The sequence below is a fragment of the Protomyctophum bolini genome, assembly GCF_963924005.1.
Source record: "Protomyctophum bolini genome assembly, chromosome: 16".
Taxonomy (NCBI): Eukaryota; Metazoa; Chordata; class Actinopteri; order Myctophiformes; family Myctophidae; genus Protomyctophum; species Protomyctophum bolini.
Genome location: NC_137877.1, coordinates 4,234,288 through 4,248,188, shown reverse-complemented (window position 1 = coordinate 4,248,188; position 13,901 = coordinate 4,234,288). Strand labels below are relative to the sequence as shown.

The following is a 13,901-nucleotide window of genomic DNA, read 5'->3' as shown; positions in this document are numbered from 1 at the left end:
GGTTCCCGGTCAGAATGGGCTAATGAACAATTCTTACCTGGTATAAACTCTATTATGGAATGAAAGTTTCATGCATCTTTGGTTTTATAATTATAAAGACTACAAAGCCTCCCAGCAACCAGGTTAAGACAGCATTGAGCAATACAAATGTAAGCATGCATGAAATATGAAATCTTGCACTGTGCAAAAAGGAAAACAGCGCCAGTAAAATAGCTACAGTAGCCGAAATGTGGCATATGTAATCATATTGTATTGTGCGTGTGTTGCGTGCGTGCGTGCATGCATGCGTGTGTGCATGAGATGCAATACACCAGTCAGACAACTCATCAGTGTGTCTAACCTTGTCCAAATCAATATTCTCAGTTTACTTCAAGCTCTGCTCGCTGCTATTTGAGAAGGGAAAGGAATCTATAATGGCTGGTATATGTTGTCAATAATATGGCACTTCTTCACCGTCTGTGGCTTCTCGCTGTGAGCGGAAACACAAACAAATAGACTGACTACATAATTATCTCTCTAGCAGAAAGAGCTATACTTCTGAATCACAGCGAGCATCGAAGCTTCAAAGTTTTTAATTCCAAGGACAACCGGTCATTGTACACAATGGTGTTGTTGCATATTATATTTTCTCATTCCATAGATAGCTTTACAGCATAGACGTGTCTGCCAGCACCATCATCAGTGTTGGAAAAATGTTAGTCTGCACTGAAGACTGATCGATTGAGTGAATGATTGAAGTATCTATTAACAGCAGTTTGCAGAAATACAGTACATTTCAAGCACAACTCAATACAAAGACTGTGAGTGGACGACACCATCAAGCATTATTACACTTGTTTACAAGAGGGTCCACCATTTTCAATTCATCATATACACACCGATACACTCAGATGCACTGAGTTCACTCAGGCTATATTGGCAATTAGTTTGCATGTATGTGTAGTAGTGTGTAAATAGTATCGCCCAGCGCTCAGAACGGAGATTGATAAATTGATTTATTGATAACAAAACCGATCGCATCGCTCCACAGGCTGGGAGCGTCTGTTGGGCAACATTCTATGTCATTTCCGGTTGGGACGTCATCAAAAATGCCCCCCCCCCCCCCCCCCCCATTTGCAGGCAGCTAGATTGTTATGTCTAGTTAGTGACGTCATTAGGACATGAGGATCCAAAAGCATGTTCTGTATGTATGTAATAAACTTTGTGAACGTCTTAGCGTGATACTGTCTGGTTTCATGTTATTGTTCTCCCGGGCCCGTCCGTCTGTCCGCCGCCGGACCAAGGAATGATTCAACCGGGTCGTCACACACCACCTCCCCCCACACACACAAGACCGGTCTGTCAGAACCAGACGAGGGTCCAATACTTAGGATATTACAACAGTCTGGAAATGGGGGAACTCTTTAACTCACGTATCTGTTGGAGCCGTCGTAGTCGCACCTCTCGATGCGCCCCAGGCTTCCGTCGGAGAAGTAGAGCTTCTCCGCCTTGTGGTCGATGGTCAGCCCGTTGGGCGTCAGGACGTCCGAGCTGAGGATCACCTTCATGTTGTTGCCGGCCAGCGTGGACCTCATGATGCTGGGCCTCTGCTCGTTCCAGTTGGTCCAGAACATCAGGCTGCAGCCGGACCACAAGAAGAACAGAACAGCAAAACCAACACCGTTAGAACACCGTGTTAAAATGTATAGCGTTTGAAATCAGGCCATGCAGGTTTAATCACAAGATGCCTTTGGTTTTAAACATTCCCCACTGTGAAATCTGATAATAATAATAATCTTAATCTTTATTGTCCCGTAAGGATATTCTTCACAGGTCTGTTCAACACCAACAACAAAAACAACACATAGTACAGTAACACCAAGACAAACAAAAACATTCCCCTCTGTGTACAGAAACCATCCTATCGTTTGTTTAATGCCGCTGAGATGGCTGAAACGAACCCTTTTCCAGGGTAAGGTTCTGTATCTTTGTCCTGATGGCATGAGGTTGAAGAAGCGATACAGAGGATGATCAGTGTCACGTGATATTGAGAGTGCTATAGCCGTGTGATGGCATTATTATTGTTCATATCAGAAAGTGTTGGTGTGGGACGTCCGACACTTTCTGATATGAACAACAATAATAATAATGCCATCACATCTGATCTGGGTAAGACCACGCATATCTTTACTATGTGGAACTGTCTACAATTATGTGTTAAAGTTGGAGAAAATAAATCCAATAATACTTTGACATGTGTCTGTACTCTGTAGGCTTACATATTATGAGAGCTCTAATATCTGTCATGTTTTGTGTTCACGTGTTTGACGTAATCGGGGGCGTCTTTGGAAAAGATAGCTTTCTCTCGATTTGACCTTCCCTGAATAAATAAAGGTGAAATTAAATTAACCAGCGGTGGGTGTACAGTACAGTACAGTACAGCCACACTTCAAAAGATGATGAGAATCTGCTCAGATTCCACTGCGCTGTGGTTTTGATGTCATAGAGCGCTTCTATGATACAGTATCAGTTAACGGTCAGAGTAGATACTCATTAACTATAACGTTGCCTGCGGTGTCAGCTTTCAAATTAACGTATAATTTCATCCCATGCATAAACATGATTATAACCTGGCCTTGCACGTTTTTTGTTACGCGTATAATAAGCGCACGTGTTGAATAATGTCTGGAGAAACAAAAAGTATTTGCATTTTGTAATGACGTCATACGTCACTGTCACAAACACAGGTGCTCCAGGAACAACCCTGTGCATATTATAAATACCAGTAAGACGAGTAAACGCGGGAAGCGAACGCAGCTCGTACATATTTGGGTTTTGGACGTATAGCTGCTTTGGGGACTCCTTATATGGTTATGGTTACAGACAGTCAGACAGACACACAGACAGACACACAGACATGATCTGCTAGGTCTCATAGTAAGTGCTCACTGAATTCGCAATCATCAGTTGTGCTGATTATTGATCAGACAGTTTCGTCAGAGCAGCAGCATTATTGGCTTAGAATAAAAAGGCCAAGGGAAAGTCTAGACTCCTGTATTTTAACATCAGTTATTATGGCGGTAGTTGAAGAGAGAGATATTTTCTGAGGTGGTACTTCAGTATGAAAAGGTTTAGGAACCAATGCTTTAAGAGACTGCAAGAGCACAACACAAGCCTCATCTTACGCTGTGAGCATTCCCAGCAATGTGCTGGGTCATCATGACATGCAGTCGCCACCATAACTATGTCTGCCTTCACCTCATTTGCGTGCACACAGTGGCACACACACACACACACACACACACACACACACACACACACACACACACACAGACACCGGCACCACCACACTCAGCAAAGAGTACAAAGCAAATATATGTTCAGGGGAAATTGAAGCGGAGAGCGTGGTGGCTGTAAAAAAGAGCTGAGCTATTGTAACATGTCAGGGTTGCACTTTGGGGCATGGGGGGGGGGGGGAAACAAACACTAATGGATGGGGGGTTATTCATGGCTGCATTAAATCTCCAGAGGTCGATGTGGCGGTGTCACTCAGTTATCAGCACCGTCCCGACCGTTAGCTGTACCGCGTCGTACAACGTAGCGGCGTGCCGTGCGTCGTCATGGCGCCCGCCCGCCGTCTGCCTCGTGGCGTGCCGTGCGTCGCGGCGTGCGGTGCGGCGTCATGGCCCCCGCCCGCCGTCTGCCTCGCGGCTTCCTGTCATCTGCTACGCTGAGTGCCAAGGCGGCGGCGGCGGGCTCCTCCACGCCGTCTCGGTAAAGAGCGCCCGGGCCAGGACGGATACGGGAACAGCTGTCCTGCCACTTAATTTACATTTTGACGAAACCGATTAGCATCGCAGGTCGTTTCCTCGAAGGAACATCTGTTCATATACATACTCCCCCCTGTAAGGGATTTTCAAGATTATGGGGGGGAGAAGGAATATGGGGTGTGTGTGTGTGTGTGTGTGTGTGTGTGTGTGTGTGTGTGTGTGTGTGAGAGAGAAAACGCCCACAGGTAAAGAGAATAAATTAAGGCATTGGCATGGTGGAATTCTCCGGATTCTCTTGAGCATGGAGGATATTTTTTGGTTCATATTCTACAGCGTATGCCGTCGCTATCGGGCAGAAACACGGTGGATCCAATGTGGTTATTATTATAATTGAGTCACAACCAGCTCCTCATACCGGAATATGTTTCATTGGTTTAACATTGTCTTGTACAGTATATGTCCCTGATTATGAAATGAATACATACGTAGGACCACAATGGAAACCATATAGCCATATGTGGCTTCATGGCTTATTCTTTTAGCATTGCTAAATTGTTTTGCAATTTACAAATTAAAAGTATTCCACGAATCAATGACTGAATCAAGTCACTTTCAGTTTTACTTAGAAAAGGTTTCAAAAACACTTTGTGAGCGACATAGTAGGACATTAATTTACAAAAATAAAAAGTTTGAATATAGAGTTAAGTATGGTTTCCGCATTTCCCTTAGAGATAGGGTGAGAAGTTCAGTCACACGAGAGAGACTCGGAGTAGAACCGCTGCTCCTTCGCCTGGAAAGGAGTCAGCTGAGGTGGTTCGGGCATCTGGTTAGGATGCCTCTCGGGCGCCTCCCTAGGGAGGTCCTCGACGCACGTCCCACTGGGAGGAGACCCTGGTTGGAGGAAACACATCACTGGCCTTGGAACGTCTCAGAATCCCCCCAGGAGGAAGTCACTAATGTTGCTCTGGAGAGCTAGGGAAGCTAGTCTCGAAGCATGGTGAAGTCTCGAGACGTGGTGAAGTCTCGAGGCGTGGTGAAGTAGTACATTCAGTGGTGAAGTAGGCTAACCGATCCGTGCGCTTCCGGACGGCGTAATGAAGTCATGGTAGAAGTCCTCCTCACTCGGGGGGGTTAATCAGCATCGCGGTCAGGAGCCACAGCCAGTACGACGTGCTAATTAATCACTTCAGTTTAAATTCTAATTATCAGACAGTATTTCTGGAGTAGTGGGACATGGTGCCAGATTGCCAACCAAGGAGAGGGTTATACAGTCCGAGGTCAGGGGAAATTAATTTCGTTAGCCGTTCCGAGGAGGAGAAGCAATAACCACGATACTATACTCCTCTTCTAGTCTTTCTTCCTTCCAGACGGCTTACAGTGGTAACATTATCATATTCATGAACGTGTCATAAGGAGATGTAACACGAACATCGGCACATTGTTGTGTGAGGAGCGGGGGGGGGTTGGCGGGGAGAGGTTAACCCATTCTGACCTGAGATCAGATTCTAAAAATGTCGTCTACATCCTGACAGTTTTCTGAAAAAGCCATGTTTCTATGTCAGTCGTTCTTCGATTTTTCACAAAAATAGCAGACCTACAAGCTCGTAGCGCGCCACTCGGTGGCGCGCTACGAGCTTGTAGATCTGCTGTTTTTCAATAGCTAAAGCATAACATAATGCTATAACACCAAAAGGGGGTTCCCGCGCAAAATGGGTTAAGGAGAGAACTAGAAACACCTCAGGCACTTCTCCTCTGCTTCTTTCAAAAACTGGCACACAAATGGAAGTGTCAAACCAATTACCTGTCTCCTTGCAAACCGCATACTCCGAGAGGCTGCAAATCTCACTCTCCTTAAAAGTACAGATCAGAATACCAAACACCTCATAACAAGTGTGAAGAATATAACTCCAAAAGACAGCAGCAGCAGCTAGCGAGGGCCCCTTGCCTCTGCTGAAGTCATAAATCAGCTCAGTGTTGCTGGGGATTGTGGACGTGGTACAGGCAATAAGGCCCTTTTCACACGTAATGGATCGTAGCAAAGAAACAAACAAAAAAAAATCCCGTTTTAAACAATATCGCAAAATTGCTATTGTGTGCAAAGATGCACCGGGGCTGACACCACAGACATTAAGTCATTTTGGACTGAAAAATTGCTTTTTCTGAAAAAAATCCATGTTTCTATATGTCAGTGGTGCTCAACCTTTTTCATGTCAAGGACCCCCAGAATAATCTCTATTGGGCCACGGACCCCCCCCATCTCAAAATATGTAGCTCCAGGGACCCCCCAGAAGCAAATATTTTAGTTAAAAATGTTCGCTCTGAAATAATAATATTCAATGATTTGCGCCACATTTTAACGACTTTTCAAAAATAGCAGACCTACGAGCTCATAGCGCGCCACTCGGTGGCGCGCTATGAGCTTGTAGATCTGCTATTTTTCAATAGCTAAAGCATAGCATAATGGTTCCCGCCCAAAATGGGCTAAGTCACACGCTCGCGTCGTAGCAAATGACTCCTATAGCGAGTAGCATAATATGTGCAGCGTAAACAAACGTTTCCATCGTTGTCGCAGAGTGACAAATGTGACGTTCCCGACATGCAGAACACTGCAGCATAAAGCACCGCCAAACGCTTTGGGTGATGAATAACAGAGATGGAGAGAGAGGGTGGAATAATAGGATGAGATATGGGGCGGGCGGAAACCCTGTTTGTGTTAGGACAAGGATCTACAATATAGCTGAATATAGGAGGGGCCCCTCGAAAAGAAAAGAGCAAAAATAACAGATCTAAAACTCAACTCGCCGCATAGCGAGGTCGGATATAAATAGCCGTGTGGTGTACGCGTCCGAGAAGTATTATGGACTAATAAGTGGTTGTCTGAAAAATGCACATGCGTGCGTGACGCGACGCGTGCAGCCGTGCACGTGTTTGTTCAACTATAGGAGAGCTTTTTTGTCAGATGCAAAGAATGCAGGGTTTCCAAGGACAAACGAACAAGGTTGGGAAGCACTGAGATAGAGGCAGATTGAGAGTGATAGACTAGATTGTGCGTGTGTGTGTGTGTGTGTGTGTGTGTGTGTGTGTGTGTGTGTGCGTGCATGCATGCGTGCGTGCGTGCGTGATAAGAGTGCGAGAGAAAAAGAGAGAGAGAGAGAGATAGTTAGAGGCGAGACTTTGCGGCGCCACGGACTGACTTTTGGCACTCGTCCAGAGCCAGAACGTGCGGGTGGTCCTCCTCGGACAGGCTGACCACGGCCTGGCGGACGAGGGCTCCGGGCCGGTTCTGGTCCACCGTCTGCCGGGTGATGGTGGAGGTGGTGGAGCTGGTCCAGAACAGGGTGTCCCAGCCGCGGTGGTACGCCAGGCCCTCCACCGAGCCCACGTCTGGAGGGAGGGAGAGAACGCTCGGTCAGAACAGAGTTCATTTGTTTTGGTTACTGGGCAGAGTTACCAACCTTTTAGCTGGTGAACCAAACCACCCACGATGAATATCAAATACTGAACCGAGCAACAGAATATCAGTCAGAAACATCATCCAAAAATCGAGATCGGTCCCACAAATGTGGCATCAGAGCCCTGTTCTTCTAGACCAGGGATTCTCAACGTTTTTGGATGGGGGGTCCGTCCGGGGGTCCCCAACCCCTCCCCACCCCCAATACAAATCATAAATGAATACTGAAACCAGATGTAATCTTTAAGGAAAGTTTATGCATGTACTATGTAAACTCTTAATTTCCATTTTCCAGCCATTCATTAAAAAAAAAATATATATATATATATACACCGGTATATATATATATTTTGGAAAATAAATTGGGGACCCCTCAAAACAAATAGGCGTCAGGGGTCGCAACCCACGTGTTGAGAACCCCTGTTCTAGACAAGAGCCACCCTCGTTTTTCTCTCTAGTACAGGTGTCGGCAGCCTTTATTATCAAAAGAGACATTTTTGGCTCAAAAATGTATTAAACTTCTGTCAAACTTTTATTATTTTTTCTTCTTTCAATATTCCATTTTTTTTAATCTTTTGCTAATTTCCCAAAGCAGATCAAATCTTACCAGTAAGTCAGCAGCTTTGGCGGTGAAAGCAAACATAATTAGTTTCATATTTTGTATCTGGTGTATTACCGTATTTACAATGGGATAATGATTAAAGAATTAAGTGTATGCCTACTGCAATAATAAATTATGATTAAAATGTTAAGAACAAAACAAAAGAAAAGCTTTTATTATTAGTTTATTTACATACTTCTTTTCCCTAGCAACTGGAAGCCACAGGAGAGAGCCTCATGCGCCTCTAGTATAAATTAGGCTTTAACTGAGATCTACGTAAAAGATTGAATGATAGATTGAGCAAGTTGCGTGCGTAACCACGGGGAAACGGAAACAATTTAAGTGACTGTGTATATATATATTTATATATAGACGGACGGAACCACATGAGTCATGACTGATAGTGCAGGAAAAAACCTCAACCCTGTACTGAGGCTGGACAGGCAGGGCTATTTGCTGATGCAAAATTCACAGAGGAAAATAGATTGTGTTTCCATCAGGGAGAGCTTTATATTTTCCTACACAGTGAATACCCCCAGAGACCCGTCTGTCTCTGCAGACTCCCCGGGTCGAGGCGAGTTGTTGACTGACAGGAGCTGAACCTTCCCCAGAGAGGAGAAGCAGTGAGCACAGGTTGAGGAGTCGGAGGAGCATATTCATGTTCAATTACTCAAATAAATTACCCTATCGCTCAAATGTGAATCACTAGACACTTTCTGAGTGTTTTGCGATACAGTGTCGAGACGCCAACTCTTGCCGTGACAAATCATGACAACAAACACAATATTTTGGACCAAACAAATAATTACAAAGAAGAAAAACAACAAAAAACTGTTTTCTTCCTCTTTCTAATTATTTGTGTTTTTTTGTCATGATTTGTCACGACAAGAGTTGGCTTTGTCCGCGGCGTATAAACGACTTTAAATAAATACTTTCTGAAAAGTCTATGAGGGAAAATTAACGGGGATTTCTTTTGCCTCTGTAGCACAGCAGCCATTTTGGAAATAACTTCATACTTCCGACTCCTTCACAGGAGTTGCCGTTGATACTAATAATCATTGTGTATATTCCTGCACCATACTGTATACCTGCATCCAGTGACCTTGATACATAGAAATTGATCTATTGTAAAGATTCTGACTTTCTTCTGACTCTACTTGCTGTATTGTGCTTTCTGCTTTGGCAATGTAAACGTTATGTTTTCTCATGGCAAAACAGCCCTTTGAATTGAATTGAAACTACAGGGTGCTGCTATTGTGCATGTTGGCTCATTCAAAACACTCTTGAATGAGTGGGTTTTAAAGTGTCCTTGAGTGGGTTCCAAATGGCCCTGTACGGGTGTGCAATTCAGAGTGTACAAACGGAACTAAATGGACCCTCTAGTGCAGTGGTTTCCAAACTTTTTCGTGTCAAGGACCCCCAAAAATAAATGTATTAGGCCACGGACCCCCCATTTGAAAACATGCCAGTGACCCCGATAAGGGGAGGATTTTTACGGCTCTAGCAGTTTTTCCGAATCATATTAATTTCATGGACTCCCCAGTTTCACACGCATTTATGCTACGGACCCCCCATTTAATGGCATTTCTATCTCTGGTACCCCAATTTATGTTGTAAAGCCACTGTTAATTTAACGGTCCATTTGGTTCCATTTGTACACTCTCAGAGTTACAGACCCATAAGGGTCCATTTGTTTCCTAACTATCTCTAGCTAGGTACCCCCTGGAACTCCCTCAAGTACCGCTAGGGGTCCCCGGACCCCACTTTGGGAACCCATGCTCTAGTGGGTCTCAGAGTGTCCTTGAGTGGGTTGCAAATGGCCGTACGGGTGTACAAATGGAACTAAATGGACCCTTATGGGTCCATTTGGGGTCTCAAAGTGTCCTTGAGTGGGTTCCAAATGGCCGTATACGGGTGTGTAACCGAGAGTTATCATGTGAATTAGCACTAATACTAACAGAGTTATATTCTATATTAGCTTGGCATCGACACACTGAATCTTGCTTTGTGAAAATGAGGGAAAATATGTTTCTTTCAGATTTTCAATTTCAAATGAATGTATTTTTAAAAAAAAGAAAAAGGAAATGAGTGTGTTTGTGTTCAATAGGAATCATCATATGAGCTTCTTGGGCTTTTCCAACTAAACAGATGGCGTTGTTAAATTTGAAATGTGCTTCAAAATAAAATTGAAATGTGCTCAGCCTTCTGTATGCGGTATGAGAGGGCAGAGGCACTTCATTACATTCAGAATCAGCTGCAGAAATTCAAGGAAACCTTGGGAGACCCTCTGCTTTCATGGCTTTGTGTTGGCCAGACAATGAACAGGCATTATTCCTACTGTATTTATACCGCAACTATGTTTAACCCAGAAACAGGAGATAGGCTCCTGCCCTGTGGGCCTCATGGCTCGACAAGGCTACTTACCGGTACTACATTCCTCCTATAGCCGTGCACATCTTTGGCGCTTAATCCTGTCATTTCGTGAATTCCGTCCCTAATTGCCATTAATGGCGAACATGTGGTCAATGCTGGAGAGATGAGCTGTAGTCGGTCGAGGGGGGGGGGGGGGGTCGGGGGGGTGGGGGGGAAGTGGAGAAACATGCGCAGAGCCCCATAAACCCGCCAACACACCCTAGAATACTTAAAGCGCAACCTGAGTCAGCCAATTACTAATTAATAGTTCGCAGTAAAAGGGAGTCTGACAGCTTGGATTTTTACCCCGGAAATCGCTCGGCGAGACTAGGGAGTAATTAATGGGGGACACGGAGTTTAATTAGGGAAATATGGAAGATTAACATCTTCACCCTTCCTCAATGACAGGGCACCGGCAGGGTACTTTGTAGGGGAGCGGAGAGCAGAGGAAGTGTCTGACGTATATATATATTTTTTTACAGTAGATGCTGCTGGAGGGGGACCGTTTTGTACTGAAGTCGAAATTAAAAAAAATCACACACGTGTGAACTGAGTGGTGCAATTCCCCCCCCCCCCCCCCCCCACCCCCCCCCCCCCCCCCCCCTCACCCCCCCCCCTCTCTCTCTCTCTCTCTCTCTCATTAGAGACACAGCACTACCCCTCCCTCTGTTTCTGGCGACCCCTACTGGTATAAATCAGTAACATACTCGGGCTCATGTGCACAGGTACCTACACAGGTACACAGGTACGTACACGGACATTGCTGGTTGTAGGAGTGGTTGCACCACTCAAAAATGTCTTCTAAATCCTGACTGAAATAGGTCTATGTTTCTATATCAGTGGTGCTCAATATTTCATGTCAAGGAACCCAACATTTTTATGTAAGAGGCCGCTGAACCAGATCTAAAACTATGTTGTTCCAGGGGGAAGCATAGATTTGAGTTAAAAACTTTCGTTCTGAAAAGAATATATATTCCAAATGTTATATTCCAAAGCTTGTAGCGTGCCACTCGGTGGCGTGCTATGAGCTTGTAGATCTGCTATTTTTCAATAGCTAAATTACAACATAATGCTTAAAACACCAAAAGGGATTCTCGCCCCCAGAATGGATTAAGTAAACGTATCAATACCGTTTCTCCTGCACACGGGTACAGTGAATGGATTGTTATGGACAGTTTGACTGACGGGATTAAAAACATCGCAATCCCCATATTTGACCGTCTAGTTTTTCCACTAACATTAAGAACCACCGCACCGACATCATCGTTCCATTTCATGGAAAATCCGCCTTAAAATGGCGTGATCCTTAATTATGTCGTTGTGTCGAAAAATAATCCAAACACGCCGATCAACAACAAAGAGCGTACAGGACAGATCCATGCACCGCATAGCGCGCCACCATTGCCACTGGAATGCATTGGGCCTCAATTTCCCAGAAGCCTCAGCTCAAGCCAAGTGCGACTGAATATTTTCCCGGTGACGTCATTCCGAACGCGTCACATTATCCCAACTGTCCGATGGAACCCCAGTAAGTCTTAAAACGTATTAAAAAACGCAAGTTATACAATGAAAACATAACTTGTATAATATCAGACTGTAACTTTAGAGGAGATACTCTTTCATAAAGGAGTATTATTAAATGAATGATATCTTAATTTCCACGACAGCTGTTCTACGTACATAAATTAACTCGTGTAAACTCGTGGGAAAGTGTGAAGTGGGACAAATCCCAACTACCGCTTCTAAGAACTCATTCATTCGTTCATTCCTAGAGGACGACAGTTCCTGGTCTGAGTTAATAAAAGCTCTCTCTCTCTCGGCTTCACCAACGGGGGGGCGGGCAGATCTGGCCAGGCAGATCACACTAAGACCCCTGCCGGCATGCCAGTGTGAGGGATTGTGGGGGGGCTAAGGAGAGAGAGATAGAGGAGGACGAGGAGAGGAGGAGGGATGGGGTCTGGCTGGTTCTGAGCTCTGCTCTCGGAGGAGGAGGAGGACTGACTTCACAGGGCGGTGGAGACAGAGAGGATGATGCCGAGCGCTGCAGAATAGAGGCTTTGGCTGCTCATCTGACTCCACTCAGGCTTATCAAGGCAGGATTGACTGGGCTTTAGATGAGGAGCCGCTCTCCTCCCACACCATCTGCGCTCTGACTGTCAGTCAGCGGGAATGCCTTTTCTTTCAACAATATAGGTGTTATTATTCTGAGCTTTGTTCGTTCGGAGACGGGACTATAACGGGGGGAAAAAAGACGGTCCCGCGCTTGGAAAGTGCAGCGAGTTCCCTGTGAAAACGAAGTACCCATCACCTCGCCCCGTTCTCCCACTATTTCTATTAAGATTGATCAAGATCAAAATGGTAAACTATAACTAGGGATGCGCCGATCAATCGGTTGCCGATCGATCGGTGGCGATCACCGATCGATCGGATCGGATCGGCCGTGCAAAATCCACCGATCCGCGAAACCGATCTCCAAAGCAAAAATCTGCGCCGTTTACATCCAAAAATAATGTGTCACTTTCTCGGTTCTGCACCGCTTAATGGAGAAGTAAGTAGCACTGGCAGCGCAACGAATACCCCCCCCCCCCCCCCCCCCCCCCCCCCCCCCCCCCCCCCCCCCCCCCCACCCCCCCCCCCCCCCACACACACACACACACACACACCCCAGGGAGGGAGGGGGGAGAGAGAGAGAGAAAAGAGAGAGAGAGAGCGAGAAAGAGCACGCACGTCTTCACCCCAGCGAGGGAGGGAGACGGAGAGAAAGCTCATCATCTCCAGTCCAGTAGTTAGCAAAGGGAGCTAAGTGCTAACTATAATCCAAATTGTTAGACAAGTAGTGTGCCCTGGCCTGACACAACTTTCTTTAGAAATGCGCATGTTGCAGCCAGCCAGTAATATGAGCCTATGCATTTCACGGTTTTCGGGAGGGCGTGGGGGGCAGTCGGTTTGGGGGGGTTCCCGACGGCTGCGCGTCGCTTCCTCCTCTGACAGAGGGGAGGCGAGTAAGCGACACAGTCAGAAGCCCCTTTTGTTCAATCGAAGGCCCCCCTGAGCCTCACTCAGACACACAACGTGTGTTACGCCATGGCCTTGAGAGGGGTTAATCCGTCACTGCAGCTGTGTAGGGGTGAGGATCGCGTGATGATTCTAATGTAGGCTACATAATTCTATAAGTCACCACTTTTGGTGTGACACACAGCTTCTGTTTCTGTTTACAATGCGTTGTCAACACGTGTTGAGTTGACAAAGATTGACAGATTTCGGATAAGACTGATAGTTTATCCGTTAGTAATTAGGCACACAGAATCACACTACTTTTGGATTTATTGGGATTGGCTTTTTGGGGAAAAGAGGGGGAGGAGGTGATCAAAGCAGCTCCAAGACCACAACATATTTGGTAGGCTCAAGGCTGCATTTATTTTCCTTTTTTTTTCTCTCGAGGGGTGCATGGGATGATGGGAGCCCCTCCAGCAGGCTAGGGAGCTCCGCTCAGGCTAGCGGAAAATGACCGCGGGCGCGGGTTGCCAGGTTTTTTTTTATAAGTAAAAAAAAAAAAAGAAAATTAAATTAAATTAAAAAAAAATTTTTTAAAAGATCGGGATCGGATCGGAATCGGCCGATCTTTTTAAAAAGATCGGTGATCGGGATCGGCCCCCAAAAACGTGATCGGAGCATCCCTAACTATAAC

The 13,901-nt window shown here is 45.6% G+C and overlaps 1 protein-coding gene across 1 annotated transcript in view; it reads right to left on the bottom strand.

The window, feature by feature from the left end:
* Positions 1–13,901, bottom strand: part of lrp1bb (low density lipoprotein receptor-related protein 1Bb) — a 634,358-nt gene that overhangs the window by 178,399 nt on the left and 442,058 nt on the right. The window contains exons 44-45 of the mRNA XM_080786185.1: positions 6,944–7,133; positions 1,413–1,617 (exon numbers count right to left, since the gene is read on the bottom strand). Coding sequence (XP_080642311.1) covers positions 1,413–1,617; positions 6,944–7,133 — 395 coding nt within the window. The remainder of the gene's footprint in view (positions 1–1,412; positions 1,618–6,943; positions 7,134–13,901) is intronic.